Here is a 23066-nt window from a genome sequence, read left to right as displayed (position 1 = left end):
TTAAATTTGTACCAACTTAGTACTGCCTCTCCTCACGAGATGGCACTAGCTGTTATAAGTCTCCAGTTAATGTATTATCTCGCATTACAATAAAATTAAGAATATTTTTAACAACATAATGAGAAATATTTTTTTATCACAGTCGTAAAAATGCTTACTTTTTTGTTTTATGACGTTAAAATTCTCAACACTGTTGGTGTTTTTTTTTTCATTCAATTTATTAAGTGTAATTGAAGCCTGTATTTATAAATCGCTCTCAAATCTGAGATCGATCTTGAGAGCGGTTTATAAACACCGGCCTATGTTTTTCAAACATCAAAAACCCTTAATGATTGATAATGATGTGATTCTATATGTTTCTCACATTGTTTTTATCCAATCTCCTTTGTGATTAAGGAACTTTATACAAATAAAGAAGGGCAAATCTAAACAATGAACATCTGGCGCGCGCGCAGTGTGTCATATGACAAGTCTGCGTAATGGATACTTGACACGCGTGTGACACGGGAACCACAAGGGTAGAAGGATATTTGAATATATTTATATCTTATCTTTATAATAGGTGAAATGTAAAAATGGAAAGCCCAAAGAGTCATAAATCAGTCTTTATTAGTGGCCAGTCGTAGTGCAGGGGCACAAGCGTTTGACTGTAAACACGTCAGGTTTGTTAGATTTCTACTCGAAGAAATTAAATATTTAATTAATTTCTTTATAAAGTCTTTTTTTAATTTCTTTTTAAAATTTATAAAGTCTTTATGAGAGAATTATTATATTGAAATCTATAGGTATGAATTCTAGGTGGCTAGTATAATATATTCTATAGTATATATAGATCGTATATTCAAATGGTTCATATACCTTTTGCCATACTAATATTATTTTCATCTTAACAAATATCGGCGTCAACAAGGGTAAGCGTGACGGTAACTTCCGGGGTGGCCGGTTCGGAAATTAAACCTGTCGTGTTTGGGATAGGCATTGCTAGTACAAAATACTATTAAGTACTGTAACGTTCTCCATATGTACGTATAACATATTATGGACCTAATAATGATATAATGATAATTGAATTTTTCGAGGAGATGAAATAATTATTTATATTAATATATTTTTTTATTTTTTCGAGGGAAAACGCGTTGGGTTTCGCTACTCAACACACAATGCCTCCAGATTCGGCGGAAAGTGGGGAACGGAGTGTCTTAACACTAGGTTCCCTCTGCCTCTCTGATTTTGAATTTTTTTAATAATTTTGCAAATTCGCTGTGTTCATAAAAGTTATCAGCAAAATTTAAATTTTTTGTAAAGATTTATTTTAATTAAACTATTTAATTTTTTTACGTAAAAAAATAAATAACGTGTTACATAACAAAAGGCAGATCCTTGTTTAGGATACATCTTCCTGGTATAAGATCAAAGATATCTCTCTTTTACGATATTTATGATACAGATGATCGTAAAAGATCGACGAACTGTTACTTGGATCAGGTTTAGCCAATTTTAGAACACAGGCTAAGTGAAATGGTCGCTCCTATTTTCACTTCAATATTATTATGCTATTGGAACTTAACGAGACATTTACGTGGATAAATCCGCTATAATTTTTACCCAGCTTAGAAATACTTTAAATATATATTTTTCTATAATATAAAAAGTAATTTGGATATATAAAATAAATATTACAAACTAAATGAACGATTATACTTAAATAACGACCACTTACCTTCTCACTTCTGGTGAGGTCGGCAAACTCCTACATTTCCTACTCTTGCTGTTCTGACGAGAGTGCCCCTGACCTGAGTTCGTATTGCCCATGACGGGTGTCGTGGAGAGTGACGGGCACAGTGATCAAACTCACTTTATTATAATTGATTATATTTCATTGTGTCACGTAAATAATCTTTTAGTTATTATTTTACAAATGGTCACTGTAAGAGATTGGTTTGATGTTGGATATTATTTGTATGTCATTCCATAAATAAATTTTGATTTTGTTAGGGCGATGATGTTAGGCGATGTTAGCCAATATTTTTGGTCTCTTATCAACTAGTGACCCAATCGTGGTTATAGCCAAAATGCACTAAATGTTAACACAGATAGCTAATAGCTAATAGCTAATTATTCTAATGTATAAGCTATAGCACTGTTAAGTTTCATCTAAATCCTTTCAGTAGTTTCTGTGTGAAAGTGTAACGAGAATACATCCTTACAAACTGTAATCCTTTAAATAAATTTAATTGTATTGAAAATTTTCCTGCTACTGCTCATTCATTAAATAGTTAAAACAGAACTCGACCCCACAAATGCCATCGTTCACCATCGATTGAACTTCGAAGGAATTTCAAAGGTCAGATCGGTCAAGACGTGAAATACCTAAGAGGTATCTATAAAGAATGTCTAGACATATTTGAAGTATTATAAGCGAGAGTTATTAAAACATTCGATGAATGTACTGAGTTTCTATAATGTCGTTTTTTTTTAACTTCAAGTATTCGCAACGATTCAGACGATTCTGAATCAGTATAACCCTAATGTCGCTATAAAAAATATTATGATTGATATTTTGGTAGATTTTTAAATACAAATTGACCAGCAATCCACAGAGAAAGAAATATCAGAGCTTTTTATTATATAATTATTACTAATATATATTACAAAACGTAGAATTTTTTGACGCTGTGATCTCAGCAACTACTGATCCAAATTGAAAAAATATTTGGATTAATATTTATGAAAAAATATTTATTTGGATTGTCCATTTAAAATCCAGAGACTACTTCTACTACTGGAGAATATGACATCACCTTACGACAAATAAAATTGAAGTAATAATGAAAGCTATTGCATAAACGGGAAAAGATTCCGAGAGCATGATGAAAACTATTACATTTAGTTATTTTCATTTGACCAAGCGGGCGAAGCCGCAAATAAAGCTAGTATATCATATAAATAAAAACTAAAGGTTCCTTAATTGAAATTACATAATCTATATATATAAAAGGACTTGTCCTCACTGACTGAGGTAAGACGCACGCACAGCCGTAACCGCTGATAGTAAAAACGTGAAATTTGGACAGATGTTTACTTTAGTAATCTGGACATCCACTAAGAAGGGATTTTAGAAAATTTCAACCCTAAAGGGGCGAAATAGGGGTTGAAAGTTAGTATGGAAAAAAATTTAAATCGACACCGATTCTTATAAAATTTGAAATTCAAACTCTTAAAAGTATTTAATTGAACACGTGTTTCATGGTTTTCTAGAATTCTTTCAATAAGAGTGCAAATAAGGGGTTGAAAGTTTGTATGGAAAAATTCTTAAATCGCCACCGATTTTTATAAAATTTGAAATTTAGACTTAAAAATATTTCATTGAACACATGTTTCATGGTTTATTAGAATTCACCCCTAAATACGTAAGCGAAGCTGCGCGCGTCCGCTAGTTTTCAATAAAGGAAATAAACGCCAGTAATAGAAAACATATTCTTAGACGTAAAACAAGACGTTGTATAACAATCAACAATTTAGCTAATAGTCGTTGTTCGAGGGGAACCTATAATTACGAACATTGTCCCCGTACCGAGAATTAAAGGCGTAAAGAAGGTACATTAACGATAACACACCGAGCTTACAGTTCATTGATCTTTGTTCCATATAGTATGTTACATTGTATCTTCTAATTAATTCAACCTAATAATCGTAAACTTAATGTACCTATAGACAACAATTAAATACTTTAAATAGGGCTTTATGATAAGCCACTCCTTTCAACTCTCCGACTCTAAAAGATTAGAGGAATTGCATATAATTCGGATGTGTAAAACACTGGACTTTTAATTAGACTTAAAAACACTTGGAAATATTGTCGAGAGCGGGAATCAAATTCACATTAATTAATCATTACAATTATGATATACCATGATCATGAGGCCAGTGGTGGCGCAAGAGCACATGTGTGTGACTGTAAAAGGGATCGGTAATGGGTTCGATCTTCGCTCGAGGAAATTAAATATTTATTTAAATTTACATTTTCATTACTTCGCAAATTTTGGTGGAAAATAAGGAACGGAGTGTCCTAACACTAGGTTCCCTCTACCTACCCTGCTAAGTGCGGGATACAGCGTGAAGCTAATGTTTAGAATCATGTACTACAGTCTAAAATCTATATTTCAAATAAACTTTGTTTGATAATAGCTACTATTAAACGTTGATTGTGTAAACACGCTATCCTATTGGAAGTGAATAGTAAAACAGTAGAGTATTATCGAAATTATCACGACGCCGCACTCGAGCACTGCTCAGCCAACCGTATTTAGGCCAATACAAAGGTAAACTTCCCGGCGTAGACTTTGATTTTACGTTATTTGATATTTTGATTTTGAGGCATACTTGTCTATTGTAGAGTTTTGTTTTATAAATATAAATACTAATATACTTAATTGTACAAAAAGAAGTTAAAAATATCTAGACAGTCAAGATATTATTGACATATTGCATCTGCGATAAAATTAATCAAGTTTCATTCTATCTATATATATAAAATCGAAAGGTCACTCACTCATCACGAAATCTCAGAAACTACATGTGCTAGGAATCTCAAATTTTGCATAGGAGTTACTTATAGGACGTAGGCGCTTGCTAAGACGGGAATTTGCAATATTCGATTTCTAAGGGGTTGTTTTTGGGGTTGAAAGTTTGTATGAAACTTCGTTACTACAAATGCTAGGAGTCTCAAATTTTGCATAGACATCACTAGGTCATGTGTCGGAATGGTCAGGTCTGTCATGGAGACAGAAATTAATAATAACATAGTTCACGCGGGTGAAACCGCGAGCAGGCCGCTAGTATATGATATAAGATAGTAATATTTGGTATTGTTTATTTTCTTTATTAAAATCCAGGTACATGCATCCGTTACTTATGGTACATTAAGCATTGCATGTTTGAAACTTAACGCCGCGCTTTGCCTCGACACCAGAGCAAAAATATAAATTTAAATGATTATTTTATTTCCTCGAGTGGGGATCGAACCCATAACCAGTCGCGATTACAGCGCCCTTGCGTCTTACATAGCGCCTACATAGTATTTGAATCTTATATAAATAATACACCGAGTAAATACAAAAATAACAGACAATAATTGTATAAAAACAACATCAAGGCGTTACATAGAAGAAAGAATTGCAAAAGTTTAAGTTATATATTACGAACCTACATAATTCATGAAGCTCACCTAAGCTCATGCCTGCTCTGGCCTGTACTACGTCGATAGTCGGTACACTTACCCGAAATGACAACTGATAAATCCTAGGGGAATATGAAATGGTAACGGGACTAAATCTAGATTTGGGTGATTTAAATAGTTTAAATTTAAATTTGAATCATAGAAGTTTAAACTTGAATCATTTACTCGATGATGTCATTCGGTTGCATATAGAAAAGGAATTCGGAAGTGCGGTTGCGGTAAACGTAACTTTAAATATTATGTTTTTTGTATAAAAAATCTGATTTTTTTCATTTTAAAAGTTAAAAAAATAATTATATAAAAGTATATCTTAAATATCAAAGCAATACTAAACAAAAATAAAATAAATAAATAACCGTAGTTTAATTAAGCACCGTTCAGACATTTAAAGAAATATTTCTTATTTTTCTTACCTCAATAACATATATTGTAATTATTTTTATTATCCATACCTATATTATAAATTCGAAAGTAACTCTGTCTGTCTGTCTGTCTGTCTGTCTGTCTGTCTGTCTGTCTGTCTGTCTGTCTTTTCCGCAATCAGGGCCAAACCGCTAATTTAATTGTAATAAAATACTCATATAGAGATACTTGAGGGTCCCGGGATGAACATAGGATACTTTTTTTTTCTCATATTTGCGATATTTTCGATATATACCAATATATTAAAATAATTAATTTGACAAGCAATTTATTCCGCCATGTTAATAACAATCGTCGCTACACGTTGCTAAGCAACGGCTTGCAAAGTTTGTTGTTTTAAGAAAACGTCACCCAAAGTGAGTTTGCTTAATGCATACATGGCGCGCGCCGATATAGATTTGTATACATTAACAAAAATTAGATGATTTCTATAATCTGATATTCATCCTTATGAAAATAAATATAATAGTCACTTTTAGCATTTCATCTTGATGGAAATTATAGTTTACTGTATAACATTCTAATAAATAATTAAGATGTCACTGATTCCAAATGACCTAGCCTACGAGTGGTATAGTATGACCGACGCGAACGGGCAGATGACTTTGATAATTTTGTAAATTTTTATATATTTTTGAATTACTATTATTTTTTATGTAATTATTTGCTGCTTATAATTAATTTATCTCAGTTCGGTTATCTATACCGATGTTATATACTTAAAATATTGTAATTTTAATCATTTGGGATTTTATTTAATATTGTTCGCAAAAATTAATAATTATTTAATATAGAAAAATGAACAAACTTTAGGTACTTTTTCTAATATTAAGAATTTCCTTTAGTTACTTTTACTTCTTTTGTTTGTTCATTTCGGTTACTCAAATATTTTTTCTAATAATAAATCTCCACTTATTATTATTTTTTTAACTTATTTTAATTATTTAGGCTTATATTTTCGCGGGCGTAGCCGCGTCCGGGCCCACTAGTATATCTATATATATAAAATCGAAAGGTCACTCACTCATCACGAAATCTCAGAAACTACAAATGCTAGAAATCTCAAATTTTGCATAGGAGTTACTTATAGGACGTAGGTGCTCGCTAAGACGGGAATTTGCAATATTCGACTTCTAAGGGGTTGTTTTTGGGGTCGAAAGTTTGTATGAAACTTCGTTACAACAAATGCTAGGAGTCTCAAATTTTGCATAGACGTCACTAGGACGTAGCCATGGAGACAGAAATTAATAATAGCATAGTTCACGCGGGTGAAACCGCGAGCGGGTCGCTAGTAATATATATATATAAATGTTATATATAATTATTATTTATTTTTTTCTTTATAATGTAAAGTTATTTACACTGCATATCGCACATAGCAGACACTCCGTTCCCCATTATTCTTTGGACTCTGAAGGCATTGAGTCTTTAGTGTGAAGTCTCAACAGGGCAAAGAATTAAAAAAATATTTTATTTCTTCGTGGCAAAAAGTGAGAATCGAACCCACAACCTGCCACGACTGGCCTCAATATAAAGTTTACTTTTAAGATTTACATAACATTTAATATGCGATGTAAGGTCCTCGAACGACTTATCCGCTTGTATTCGACAGAGAATTACATTTCGGAGAAGCACGTGCCGACAAGGCACATTGGCAAAGAATAATACTCCACTTCAAGATCACAATAGATACAGTGTACGGTGATCTTTATTGCTAGCACTTAAACATCAGTAAAATTGTAATTGTTTATCTTCAGATTAAATATATACTTTAAGCAATATATAATTTTGTGGAATTGAGTATATGGATTCGTGCAAATGCTTTTAATATACAAAAAAAAAATTGTTAATAATATGAAAACTATTAATAAAAGAATTAATATTATTATACTAGCTTATAGCATGTACCTACTATGAATAATAGAAGTGCGACTTTACACATTATACTATATACATTAATTATTCAATTATTATATATTTATTTAATTTATTACGTCAACTTAAGCCTTGAGGTACAAAAAATTGCTTTTTTAACGGTATTTCATTTACGGTACTATCATTCTTTACGGTATTTCATTTACGGCTTTAGTATAAATACCCAACAGATGTGTAATTCATATTTATTGCGCCATTAGTACCGACAATAGCCAGTGTTCTCTCAGAAACCAATAAGACCAAAGGTAAATGATCGGTTGACAGATTTAGTGCGACCGAGTCGTTTCTGTTCTCAAGGCTGTCCACCGGAGTGATAGGAACATTTAACGCGATTTAACTTATATTATTTCGATATAAAAAATAACTTTTAACTTACTGTATATCGATAAAGATTTTTATTAATACTTAATATTTATTAAATTAACAAAAGTTTTATAGCAGTATACTGTATGGTTACATAAATATAAGATTAGTTTAATCATCCTAAATAAAATATAAATAGAAAAAAAAACAAAAAGGGGAATTAAATAGAAATACTAGTGTGTAACAGGCCTAATATAAGAGTTGCTATCACGAAATAATTCACTGGCTCGCTTAGATCATAAATAAATGTCACGAACATATTCTCATTGAAACTACGATACCGAGTACAGAAATAGATGCTAATGTAAAATTTACTTTCAAATGCAATACCTATACTTATTTGCAAGTATTACCTCGACCTTAGGGCAAGTAAAGTTAATATATATCGGGTACTGTCTTGTTATTTATTAATATGTTTACTTCGTATTACATATAATAGAATCATTTTGTATGATAAAATTAATAATAAACATAATACCATTCAAAATTATTAACAATTTATCTATTATCAATTAAGTAACATATTTTTAGATTCACGCAGCATCCCTCACGGAGCAGGGTAAGCAGAGGGAACCTAGGAACCTTAAGATGCTTCGTAACCAATAAGACTAAACCGCGTTTTCGAAAGTAAGCCATTTTTTAAAAAAAATCCCGTAATTAGTTTAGAGCACATTCCTTTAGCAAAAAAAACCAAGAATAACTGTTGTTCTAGGACAAATTTAATAGTTACATCAAGTTAGGTATAGGCATATATATTATGTGCGAATATGTCCTTAAGTTCGACGCGTCGAGCTTCGAGAGGCACTTCATTACTCGTGTTGTGATCAAGTACTATCCTTAGAGTCAAATGTTCCTCAGATATTTTATCTTGAGGCTGTCATGGTGCAGGGGCCTAAGGATGTGAAATTTTTATTTTTTAATATTCCCCGCTCTGACACCAAAGCAAAAAGTCTCTCAAAACACAATGCACACTAGAAATTCAGCAGAAAGTGGAGAGGGGAGTGTCTTAACTCTAAGTTCCCTCCTACGCTGCTGTGTGCGGGATACAGCGTAAAGCCGATAATAAATTTAATATTTCTCTTAGCATAAATCAATTCTACACGCATCCTGTATAACATTAGTTTAGTTATTTGTATTCAATATAACATCGAAATTATACAACGAATTGAGTATTGTATGTAAATAGCATCTATACAAGTTCATTTGTAAAGATATTCGATTTGAACATATATAATGATTTCATTTGGTCTAGTAGTAAGGTTAAAAGTGTAAAAATAACCCTTTATAACTATATTTAAATATGTACGTACATGCATTAAATACGTGCTATTAAAAAAAATTAAACCAGCTTCACGCTGTATCCCGCAAACAGCAGAGTAGGCAGAGGGAACCTAGTGTTAAGACACTCCGTTACCCACTTTCTGCCGAATTCTGAAGGCTTTGCGTGTTGAGTAGAAGAACTCAACGCCGCGCTTTGCCTCGGCACTAGAGCGAAGAAATGGAAATATAAACGTAAATAAATATTTTACTTCCTCGAGTGGGGATCGAATCCACATCCGTCGCGTTACAGTCACGCCCTTGTGCCGCTGCGCCACGACGGCCTCTAGTAAATTAAAACTTCTTAATATATATAGCCCAAAATATAAAGAGATTCTCTCCGCTTTAGTAAAAGAAAAATATTCGCTTATTTGAAGCAAAATAGATTTTAACAATTAGGTACTTATAATAAAATTGGTAACATTTATCGAACGCAAAAAGGAGTGCTAAGCACTCCTTTTATTTCAACGGATGATTCAACAAATATTGTAAAGATTGTTCCCATAGAAGCAAATTAATTAAGCCCATACAATAGACCGCCTGAAAAGGGGGAGAGTTGGGGAGGGTACGTTGCGGGGATTGTTCGTGTAATGTGGTGTAAATTACAAGAGAAATCATTTTTGTTACAAAGGGTATATATAGCAATAATCTTGCATAATTTAAGATGATGACTAGGGGAATATATTGAAATATCACCTAATAAAAGAAGTTACACCTACAGTATATTTATCTTTATAAAAAGTATGTTGTTATCTTCACGCTATATCCTACATACAGCAGAGTAGACAGAGGGAACCTGGTGCTAAAACACTCCGTTCCTTATTTTCCACAGAATTCTGGAGGAGAATCGAGCGACGGAACTTAATATCTTGAAAATGAAATGTATACTATAACAACATATATAACCTAATATATTATATAGATTAGTTACAAGTTAGCATCAAGGAAGTCAAATTAATAAAATAAAAACTTTTAAAAAAATTGTAGTAATCCGCTTATAACTTATACTGCACCGTTATGTCGCGAAATCTCTTTTCATTATATATAGTCTGTTAATGTTGTAAAGTCTTTTGTGTGAAATTCTAACTGTGAAAAATCTCTATTGTACACTGTATTAAATTGATTTTCCTATTTTTATCTTAAATTAGTAGCTTATTTTATTTATTTATTAGGTATATAAATTTAATAATTAGCCAAAATTTTCACGTTTATTTTTTGGCCATGTTTTAAAAATCTTCATTTTACCCAAAGCAAGGTAAGCAAATGTAACCTAGTACAAAAACACTCTGCTTCTTACCAGAAACGAGAATGATAAATTTTAAATGAGAATGATACATTTTTTAATAAACTATGCGTCTTTATGAAGTTTCTTAAATACCTTATGAAAAATTTTAAATGCACATAACCAAAACCATTCAACTGCACCATAATTATTTTTATAAGTTTTAATTTTTATTTTAAATCTATGGTAGGTATGAAGAATTTAAAAGAAAATATTTTAAGTAGAAAAAGTAGCCAAGTTTAATTTTACTCAAAGAATAGAAAATCGATATATATTCATTAAGTTGGTCTGCTACCTGACTGCTGCAAGAATAAGCGCTTTGCAACGTTGATTCAGATTTATCACACACTCCCCCTTCTATTTTTCCTCCTATTTTTGCTATTCAAGCCCCCGTAATAGATCTCGAGTCTCAAGACAAATGACCCAACAGGTTGAATTAAGAATGAAAAATGGGTGGTATGCTTAAAATATGTTCGGAAATTACCATTATCTAATACTTTCAAAACGTTTTTCTTTATTTTCTTTTGAAGTTAAAGGTATACTTTTCTTCTGTTTTATAAATACTTTATAATATATGTTTAAATAAAAATGGTTATAACATTCCTACTCTGCTAATTTTAGTATAGCTTACCTATTCTATATATATATATATATATTTAAAAATTCAGACATTTCTAACATTATTATTATTACAACTAGTAACGTACAACGGTGACATTGGAGTTCCATCACTCAAACACAAAACCTCGAAAATACGACGGAAAGTGCAGAACCGAGTGTCCTAACACTATGTTTGTTTTTATGGGCAGAGGTCAATCCTGCTCTATGCGGGATAAGCGTGAAACTGAAAAACAAAATACGTACAAACAAGGAAAACAAAAACAATAAACAAAGAAGCTCTCCGATGAACAAATCATTGATATCTCAGTGCTTTCGCACATTATGTCAGATAGTGCGGTCGCGTGGGTCGTATTCGTTCGTATATTAGATTAAAACGCGTCCACCACATTTATATCAATTAGAATTAATTGACATTGATGCATTTCTATTTACGTAAATAGTAAACACAAGTTTTGTATGTACAGTGTTTAAGTATAACCTAATCAGTTTTGTTAGACAGAAAATACACCTACATACGAATAATTTTTTTTATAGCTTCACGCTGTATCCCGCACATAGCAGGATTGGTAGAGGGAACCTGGAAGCCTAGTGTTAAGACCCTACTTCCCCTTTAAGACACTTCAGTGTTCTTTTTCTACCGAATTCTCAAGGCATTGTGTGTTCATTGGCGATACTTATCACTGTGATTTGCCTGTTTACCAAAGCGAAGAAACGAAAATATTAAATATTTCATTCTCCCAAATGAGAGTCAAACCCACAACCCTCGCGTTGACAATCCCACACTTGTGCCATTGTGCCACGCTGGCATATAATATATAAATATGTCATAGAAAATATCATAATTACAATTTCTTGTAATAATTCCATGAGTACTGTCCCTAAAGCGTTTGCCAGTTTTTAGAAGTATGGTATTTATCGATTATTTCGTGTGAACTATTGTTCTGTGCGACGAGGGTACAGAATCCTTAGGGTGGCGGCCCCCACGCCCTCCCCTCAAAATTAAACTACCAAAAGTATACATTTAACTTTTTGTTGACTACTTTTTTAAAACTGCCATAAACATTTCATTCTTGACTATAAATGAGAGTGTGGTTTACTAAAGAAATATTATGGAACAATAAAGAGACACGCTACACGTACGCTCGGCGCCCCGTATATAGAAAATGTTTTGCGTTACTTCTACATATTGAAATTATATCGATTTTCTACAGAAAATATATACATATAAACAAAATTTATTAATTATATACATATGAACAAAATTATTATTTTTTTGTCTCTTTTTTGGTCAAGTTTCAATATTATATTATTTATTCAATCAATAGTTCTCAAAACTATTGAAATCATAACGAAAGGATCATTTTCAAAGCCTAGGTATACAATGTATTATTTACATCTAAATTATGAATAACACAAAAAAGCATGGGGTGCATATTTTTTACATCATCCTTAATGTAAATAAAAAATACATTTTAGTTCATTTCTTTACCAAAGCGTGGTTTTAATTTTTTTTATACTATTATTTATTATTAAAGCGCTTATATAAAAACAAGTAAAATATTATAAGCAAACGAGTACTAAGCATAGCTTCGATAGACCAGACTCACTTTGCAGTTGCACCCACGTCTCCTGGCTCTACAAACAGGTTTAGCTAGTGCCAACCAACTGTTTAACATAGTAACAATTCTCGAAATCGCAAATTCCAATCAAAGTTGAACCATCCAGGGATTTTTTTGCATATGCATAAAAATATTATGCATATGCATAAAAATATGAAATCCTACGTTAAGTACTTTTTCCTTTAGATATACAAAGCAAGAAATATACAGAAGATTTTTTTTCTTCTATAATAGCAAGCGTCGCTTCGTCTTTTAAGCTCAAAGTATATCATTCAAGTGTAAGCTTTCACATTTCATATGAAAAATCTCTTACAGAACAGCAAAATACTTGGCAAGCTCATTTTTTGAGCTTTTTTCTAAATAGTGATCGAGATATGTTATTACAAAAAACTTTTAACTTTAGTCAAAATTATAAATTAAAACAAAATAGTTCTTTTTGTTTATAGATAACGATTAACAATATATTCCATAAATAATTTAAAAGGTTTGTTCACTAAAAGTACTAAACTTTATCATTTACCTTTTTTATTTGCTTGTGTCCTCTGAGTAAGATGATGTAAGCAAGAAGAACCTTGTATTAAGATCGTTCGTATCGTTCTTCAGTTATCGCTTATGAAAAACACTAATACTGTCTTAAAACAACATTATATATTTTTTCAGCTACACGCTGTATATCGCATACAGCAAGACACTCGGAGGGAACTTAGTGTTAAGACACTCCATTCCTTACTTTCCGCCGAAATTTCCAGCCATTGTGTGTTGAGTGGCGCAACTCAACGCCGCGCTTTACCTTACAACATTTTTTTAATTAGTATATATCAAGAAGTTATAAGATTCTAATATACCTGCATATCTTAATAAAATTACTTATATCATTAAGAAACTCATTAAGAACAAAAAAGATAATATTGACTTACAAATACAGATAACATTGAAATAACATACCAAATTACCAACATTAAAATAAAAGTATATGTACGAGTAGGAATATATGCTCCACGTGAATTTAATTAAAACCGAGTATTTAAATAAGATCTGGCATGGCATTTGATAAAGCGTTGTGAAAGCGAAGTTGTGTTCCCGTGTTATTAGATAACCTGCTGTTTGTGGGTTTCATTTACCATAAAAATGGAATTTTTATTATTTAATTATTACTAAGTCTGATAATGATTATATGGAATCTGTATGGAATGGCCGTAACCGTTGATGGAAGAATCAGGTGGAAAATCAGCAGAATAAAAACAGCATCTCAAGATCGATCTCAAACTTGAGTGCGATTTAAAAATATGGATCTTAGAATTGTTTATATGGATAACCATTCATCATTAGGACAAAGTCGATTTATATTGAAAACATCAAATAAATGGGACACTTGCACAAATCTATAAATCACATAGATCCGATCGTTATCGGACAAAAACTCATTAAACGTGGTCGACTCAAATGACATAAATAATGACTAATACTCTTTATCTAAGTAGATTATTTCCATTTGAATATATGCGAGTAGCGGTAAAAAATAAAATTTAGATAAAGTAATTATTTGTGTAACTACATTATTCCACACTCGAGGTATCGAGGCAAAGCCGCGGCGTTAAGTTCCGCCACTCTACACGAAATGCCTCCAGAATTCACTAACACTATGTCTCTCTCTGCCTATCCTGCTGTGTGCGGGATACAGCGTGAAGCTGATTATTACAATATTTAAAGAGTCTCAATACTGAATTATATAGTACCTAAGCCTATTAAAATTTTACAAGTAATCCACTAGAACAAATTAAAATTAAAGTAAAAATATTTATTATTAAGTAAAGCATACTATTCAAACCAAGACTATTATAATAATAAACTATTATGTGTGGAACTAAGTGCGGTTAATGTTCACTCGGGAACCTAATTATGTTTATATTTTAAAAAATTGTAAATTATATTTTGAAAAGTAGAACTACCTTCAGAGCCGATGTTAACTATTTGTAGAACTGACATTACTGACATTTTTAAGTAACTTGACGATCCAAAAATGCTTGTAATGGGAATTGTGTAAAAAATATTTTAATTTTAATTCGAAAAGGTCAATTGCTAATATTAAATTATGTTGGTATTTGATTTTTCTTATCAAATTCAAACCAGATGTCATAAATTAATATAAAATAGATATGTAATGCAGTTTACAAATATACATATTAAACATTAAATACCAAACGACTACAGAAAATTACTATACTTGCAATATTTCCTAATCGCAGACATTTAATTCGATAGCGAATGTAACGGTGCCACAGGTGGTCTGAACTCGCGTTTAACCTTGTGAATAAGCTAAATTTTCAATTTCATATATCGTTCAAAATGGCTAGGGGCTGATAAGCCGAAGAATTTTATAGCTTCCAGATATTTTATTTATATTTTCTAGTTAAAAGTAACTATAGGATTATTAAAATAATCATAATCAATTTTAATGTAAGTTAAAATTTAAATATAAATTTAATAATCTATTACATTCCCAAATTCAGTAATGATATTTTGCAAGTACCCACAGTAGAGAAGATCATTGGCGTTAGTTTTACCTATAGAAGAAATAAAGCTTTGTAAAAAGTTTCAAATAGATATATATAGTAAGCAAATAAAAAATAATTATTTATGTACATAATATAAATAACTTTAGCTACTATTTGATAATAGAAATCCTAATTAATTATTTCAGACATATCATTCACAGAACCAATTGTAAAACCTCATTGGAAGCAATCAGTTAATCATGATCATACTATAATACACCTACGAGTTTCTTACACCTACGGTTTTATATATTGCAAAACAAGCTTTGGTCCTTCAGTGTTCGCACAACAAATAAACGAATAAATCTTATTAAAAGCTCCAACCAGTAGTTTTTGTTTTATTTTTATTCTATTTATTACTTTTGTATATCGACCAGTCTTATAGAATTTTAAATGAAACTTTTTAATTGCAACGAAAGAATTTTTAAAATGTTTAATATTGAAATATCCTCGATTATACTGAGTATCTTATATAGTTAGCAAAGATCTTATAATAGTTAAATCAGCATTTTCACAGATTTTAAAATCATATAAATGGAATAGTGATAATAATAATAAAAAAAATTGAAAACTAAAAAGAGCGCACCATATTTTAAAATATTATGAATGCAATGACAACAAAATAGATATTTTTTAAAATAATAAATAATATCTATAATATTAAAAATGTACATAAAATCAATTTCAAGTTTAAACAAACCGAAATTTGTTAATATTAACGTCAAACATAGCAAGAAAACTTGACGTGAATCACGCCACAACGTAAACAAAATGACCCGACACACACTGGAATTAACTTGAACTCGTATTAAAATAAACATCAAACCATCTCTCATTGCGACCACTTCAACTGGAGGACTAGGCACGTTTCACTTATATAAATAGGGCTTCGCACGACACAAAAAAAGACCACAATTCGTCACATGCACTGGTAAGTCGCGGGGAAGTCGGGGAACGCGCTCAGCGCATAGCACCGCGTGCGCGCACGACCATCGCGTCTACATGAAAGACGGGAGTTCGACAGAAAGGGCCTTCCCCTTCCGAGTGATCGCCCGGGATGCAGAATGCTAATGCCATATTCGAGTGCACAGGGTGTAAACAAAAGATGTGGACGTTGGAACCTTTCATCGTCAGCTGAACTGCGCGGCCATTATTTAAACAAATGAGAGTTTAAGTACTAATCGATGTATTGAAAAGAAACAGGAAATACTTGTAGATTTCAAACAATTTCTTAGGGGCGAATGGAAAAATAATAATTATTAATATTTTTTTCGTAATTACACAATTGATGTTGACGTATATTTTTTGGCACGAATATTTTGCCTCGTTATGGAACGAGGTTTTTAATTGTTACTGAATAATATACATATTTGAATTGTAAATTATTTCTTTTTATAAATATGTTAAATATGTATTTTGATTCATTAGGCGATTATTAATTTTATTTCAAATAGAGATGTAAACGACAAAAGAGCAGTTCCTAGCATCCTGTATAACAAAAACTGGTGCCATCTGTGCCGGGAAGCCCTTGCATTAGTAGGATGACATTATGCACCACCTTTAGAAGGGTTCGCGGCTTATCTCGTTAAATCAGTCCCTACGCCAGGTCTCGGTGAAATAATTTACACTGAGGGCTTAAGTAAACAATCTCCTGCTGATAAAGGATCTTCTTTTCGATCATGTGGGGCCTTCAACCACCTTTAACCAGGGTGTATCTTTATTTTCTTTTAATTTGGTATTATTAATGAATCCAATATTTATTCTAAAAAAATATTATTTATATTAACTACTAAAACATGCTATTTATTTAATTATTTACATCAAATATTGCTGGTTCTATCTCGCATGGAAATATAATTGTGTATTGTATAAGAGGGTGGTACGTCCGCCCCATCCTCGCACACTATTCATATTATTGATAATGACTGCTATTATTTTGGGCGAACTGTTTATGATAGTACGATCAAATTCTATATCTAAATGTATAAATGTTTTTTTTTCAAATTTAATGCAATAAATAAGCAATACGCAATGCCTTAAGAATTTGGTGGAACGTTGGGAACGGGGGTGTTTTAATGGGAACGGATTGTCTTAACACTATCCATTTGCCTAAGATTTAACGATTACTGGTGGGTGTGCTGGTTGTTCAACATTGAAAAAAGTTCCCTCAAAGTGAATCGGGATCTCTCTCTCTCTCTCTTTGAATATGGACACAGTTCGAAAATTGCTAGCTAATACTATATACTATATATAGGTATTATAAATAAATTTGCATTTAAAATTGCAGGATTGGATGCAAAAAACAAGAATCAAATATATTTTTTATTAGTTTTTCTTGTTTTAATTGCTGTTGCTTTTGCGTCAGTGAGTGACACTTATAATAAATAATCAATGTTGTGAAACACAAGAGATTTCAATTGAAATTTATAATTAAAACTAACTTAATCAAAGCCTTATTAAGAAGAACTAAGAAAAAGAAAATTTATTTGTCATTAAATTGATATTTACATTATTGTTAACATAAATAAAGTATAAGCTATTATAAAATATTCGCGACTAACAATCAAGGCCTCCTAGCCATGAATACTATTTCTCGTCTATGCCTCTTGTCTATGCCTCATGCCTTTGCCTCTTGCATATGCCTTTTGCATATGCCTCTTGCCTAGTCCTCTTCCTATAGGATTCATTGAAAAGGCTTATTAGATACATTGCTAACTAAAAACAAAAGCTAGATGTAAACAAAGGAAGTTAGTTAGACTAGTATTTGCTGCAGTGCAGATAGAAATTGCAGATCTAAAGTGCTTGTTCTTGCTCAAGCTATGCCAAGTTATAGTGTCATCTATAGTGGCTACCGTGTTCTTAGTATTTTTTTATAATTAATATGTTTGAATTTATGCATCGGTAGCCTTTTGTTTTACTAAAGACTTTTAAGAAACTTACGGCTATAAAATTGTTTTTTTTTAGTAAATAAAACTTTTAATATAAATAAAAGCTTTTAAAAAAACTATTATGTCAAGCGTGTTTGCTTATTATAGTAATAAATAGTTTAACATAGTTAACTGCAACTAAGTATTTTCAAATCGTAATGTGCAAAAAGATTTACAAAAGTAAGACGAATATTGACAGTTTAAATTTTACACGACGAGTCTAAATATTTCATTACCTCGTAGGATTCGAACTCACAACCAGTCGAACCAGTCACCCATTTAAAGTCAGACCCTTGTGCTCCTGCACCACTAGTGGCCTTACTGAGTTAATCGGTACAAATATTTATATAACGAGAGTAAACGCGGAAACGAACCGAAACTGTTAAGCATCGACGAATTCCCTATTCGCTTGTAAAAGATTAAACAATTCGTGGTAAGTCTAAAAGTAACCAGTGATTTATAACGAAAACTTTCGAATGTTCGCTTCGTTTGCGTATCGATGCGAGGAAGAAATACGAGCAACGAGATGCTCCTCAGAATATGCTTCAATTAAACTGTCATGATAGCTCATGTATCGCCTATCAATATCAACGTCGGTACGTTCATGGCGGCGTATGGTTCATTTACCTTTGTGTTCTTTTTAAATACCTATACCTATATCTTGGATGTAGCAAGGTTGGCAGAGGGAACCTAGTGTTACGACACTCCGCCCACCAGATTTGTTTATCGGATATTCGTAAAAATTGAAATAACATATCATTATCATGAGCCTTTGCTCTCGTCCTTGGTAGGCATAGGGAGGTAAAACTAACAAGATAATACTTTTAAACAAAACAATTTTTCAATATAATTTGTTTATAATTAACAAAAGAATCCATATTTCATCAAGTAACTACAATGAGTATCTCACTCTCTCTCTCTCTCTCTCTCTTTATTTAAAAATATAATTCACATCTATATACGAGATGCGACGTACAAAATTTCTATTGGGGTAGTAAGATCTATTGCTTTGCCAAACGGAAGACTATAAATATAGATAGATGTTCTTCGATACGTACATATGTGAATACCTTCAATGGCTGAATTATGCTAATTTATTATTTATTATTCTCATACAAAAATATGCTGTTTTTAAAAGGAAATCGGACGCTACTAACTTCAAAAAGATTTATATAATATCTCGTGTATTACTAAGTACTTTGTTTTTCTTTATTGCACCTCATAGCACTACACAATTTAATAAACTTTCCTAAATTTTCATTCCCCCACCAAGCAAGCAGCCACGATGGCCTCAATTCAAAATGTAATGTATTAATAAAAACTAGAAGAGCAAGCCAATCTTGTAAAAATAATTTCCAAAAAACTTAGGCATTAAATGAAAAATAAACATTGTTACAGTAATATTCTGGTTTCAAGTTTAATATTTTTAAGAACAGATTAATTGCATTTTTTAATAATGAACAAACAGAATTACAGTAGACCTTAACGAAGCATTGAACCCATAACCAGTTATTTATGAGGACATAAAGGGAGAATAATAAGTGGGGGTTTGTGGGGCCAAAGCATAAGAGATCGTAAACGAATTTCTAGCGTTGCAATAGAAATTTTTTTAGAAGAAACATTGACGTTTATATTCTTTAACTATTTTAATAGATAATAATTTAATTACAAAAAGGAATAAAATTTAATTTAATTTAATATTTAATTTAATTTAATAATAAAATTTAATTTTTTAACACGCTTTTACCATTTCTGAAGTGTTATTCCACACTTAGAAAAGAAAATTTTTTTTTTATAAAACCCATAAGAAATTGGAAAGATTGCTTTGATACCAGTATCGTAAATATCCTGCTCAAGAACAGAAGTACAATCGTAAACAAATACGAGGTCCATGAAAAATATTGTCATAATAAAGCTCCTTTATGTAACGCGGAAGCTCACAAAGACCTACCGCAAAGCGAAAGAAATGCACACAGAACTAAATGGGTACGTCGTCGTATACAAAACAGGCAGTTCGCTATTAGCAAAGTACAGGCGACTTCATTTTTATTTATACTGAACTGAATTATTAAACAGTTGTCTAAAAGTAAAAGCTTTTGTCAATTTCTTCGACTACGAATCGAACCTACCATCTGTTGCGCTTACGATCACGAGCTGGCGCTCCTTCGCCAGGAACAGCCTCAAAAGATTTTTTTTTAAATAATTGTATTTATCTAATAATAAAATATGTCGAAATAGCTCAAGGGATTAGTGAGTGAAAGGAACGGCCTGATTCATATCTGTCTCGCTAAGCTGCATAGGATTCTAGTAAGACAGCGTGTTTACTGGTAGGTACAGTGGTTGGCAATAATAGGCTTAAAAACTGAAGTCTGAATTTACTAGTAAAGAAATTCTTAGGTTAAGAGTAGGAATAATACCAAAATTAGTGAAAATAAGCAATGATTACGTTTTCGGAAATTGTAAATTTGTTAATTGTAAATTGTTGAGCAAGTATAAAAAAAATATTAATTTTCTGAGTTACCTTGAATAAATAATTTCTTTCACCTAAACCCGAAATAAATGAACAAAAAAATGTTAATTGTTAATAGAATAAACGATTTTACAGCATAATACTTTCCTTTATTAATTACATAAATCATTGTCTAAAAAATCATGATTATTCGTATTACAATAGAAATGTACTTCAAACGTAAATGGATGAGCTTCCAGTGAACTAGTGAACTATTTATTGGCATAATATCAAACTGTTTGCATAATACGGACGCTCTAACTTTGTATAGATCGTTTGTTGACTGAATACATCGATGTGAAGCGGTCACCATGAAGCTCAAACATGGCGTAAGGCCTGAGGGCAAATATTTGCTTTTAACTTCGCATTTCATTTTTTTTTTACTATTTCTAAACTTTACTTTTTTTTCGTCTCACTCTCTCTCTCTCTCTCTCTCTCATTTATGAAGGGACACCAATCTAATTCAGTAGTAGACAGAGATACATTAGATTAATCAATTCTTAGTCATGTTTAAATTAATGAGAAATTATCATAGCTGGTTGTTATTGAAACAAGCTTTACGCATTTTCCCGTATATAACAGGGTAGGAAGAGGGAACCTGGCGTAAGACACTTCGTTCCCGACTCTCTGCCTTGGTACCAGAGCGAAGAGATGAGAATAATAATACATAATGGAGTCCCTGGATTGGAGATCGAACCCACCAACGTAGCATTGCAGTCACACGTGCCACTAAGTCACGACGGCCTCGGTATAGACGGTACATATACCGTGACATCACAACTATCAATTATCCTCGTCAAACGAATAAATTTTAAAATAAGCTACAGATTATAGGATTTTGCTATATTTATTTACATAATATGTTTATTTATTGCCTAAGATTATTTATACAACTGTCACAAACCCTACGAGTTTGCAACAAACACGTCCCAAATAAACACAAAAATAGATATTTAACGAAATTGATCTTTCGTTCTTCCGTTAGAGAGCTCCGACGAACGACGTTAACACCCCATTAGCTCCTTTACAAATCAGCTGCTCTCGAGGAGTCTAATCTCGACCCTACTTGATAATTGGTTTTTCAAAACACCCCATGTAACTTGAAACCTATCTCAGGTTAACGCGAGAGGAAATACATTTTTTTGATATGACATTCAAAATAATTAATAATTGGTAATAATTGGTTCCGTTCCACATTTTCTGCCGAATCCTTGAGTGTTGAAATGAAAATATACATGTAAATAAATAAATCACTTCCTCGAGTGGGAATCGAACCTACAACCAGCCTCACTTACCACACTTGTATTTTTATTTATATTTTTTATAATTATATTTAAACAAAAGGATATTACGAGTTTGGCCATAACTAAGTGTATACAATAAGGGATGTTCCAAACTCGACTGTACCGTTAGGCAACCGCATTTTTATAACGGCGAAACGCGTCAATATAATCAAGATAAAGTATTATGCAGTGCACTAAAATAAAAATTTGCATTTTAACGCACACAATGAATTGCTTGAGAGTGCCGCCCGCTGATAATGTCATAAAGATTTTAGACATTTTTACTTTTAATATGTTTCCAGACAAAGGAAACACAATATTCTTCTATTGTTTGTGTAGAAATATATATTTTCCTTTTTTTTCAGCTTAATTCTGTATCCCACAAGTATCGAGATAGGCAGAGGGAACCTAGTGTTACAACATTCCCCTTCCCACTTTCCTCTGAATTCTACAGCCATTGCATGTTGAATGGCAGAACTTAACGCCGCGCTTCGCCTCGGCACCAGACTGGCCTCATTTTTAGTTTTAATCTTTTAAGACAAAGCTGACACAATATTCTTCTTTTATATTTGTACTAGTGGGCCCGGACGCGGCTACGCCCGCGAAAATATAAGCCTAAATCATTAAAATAAGTTAAAAAATAATAATAAGTGGAGATTTATTATTAGAAAAAATATCTGAGTAACCGAAATGAACAAACCAAAGAAGTAAAAGTAACTAAAGGAAATTCTTAATATTAGAAAAAAAAACCTAAAGTTTGCTGTGCGCGCGTACTAAACATTTTTCTATATTAAATAATTATTAATTTTTGCGAACAATATTAAATAAAATCTCAAATGATTAAAATTACGATATTTTAAGTGTATAACATCGGTATAGATAACCGAACTGAGATAAATTAATTATAAGCAGCAAATAATTACATAAAAAATAATAGTAATTCGAAAATCTATAAAAATTTACAAAATCATCAGTCATCCGCCCGTTCGCGTC

At 31.8% G+C, this 23066-nt stretch overlaps 1 protein-coding gene across 8 annotated transcripts in view; it reads right to left on the bottom strand.

Annotated features, from left to right (window-relative positions):
• Nucleotides 1–23066, bottom strand: part of sick (sickie) — a 254751-nt gene that overhangs the window by 127101 nt on the left and 104584 nt on the right. The window contains exon 1 of one of the 8 annotated variants that reach the window (XM_085192448.1): nt 1721–1853. The exons of the other annotated variants lie outside the window; for them this stretch is intronic. Within the exon in view, the coding sequence (XP_085048574.1) occupies nt 1721–1812 (92 nt within the window). The 5' untranslated portion in view covers nt 1813–1853. Of the gene's footprint in view, nt 1–1720; nt 1854–23066 lie in introns of those variants that run through there. 8 annotated transcript variants of the gene reach the window in all.

This window comes from Heliconius melpomene, chromosome 11, assembly GCF_056956725.1.
Source record: "Heliconius melpomene rosina isolate 202511_hmr_F chromosome 11, ASM5695672v1, whole genome shotgun sequence".
NCBI classification, from domain to species: Eukaryota; Metazoa; Arthropoda; class Insecta; order Lepidoptera; family Nymphalidae; genus Heliconius; species Heliconius melpomene.
This window is presented reverse-complemented; position numbering and strand designations above follow the sequence as displayed.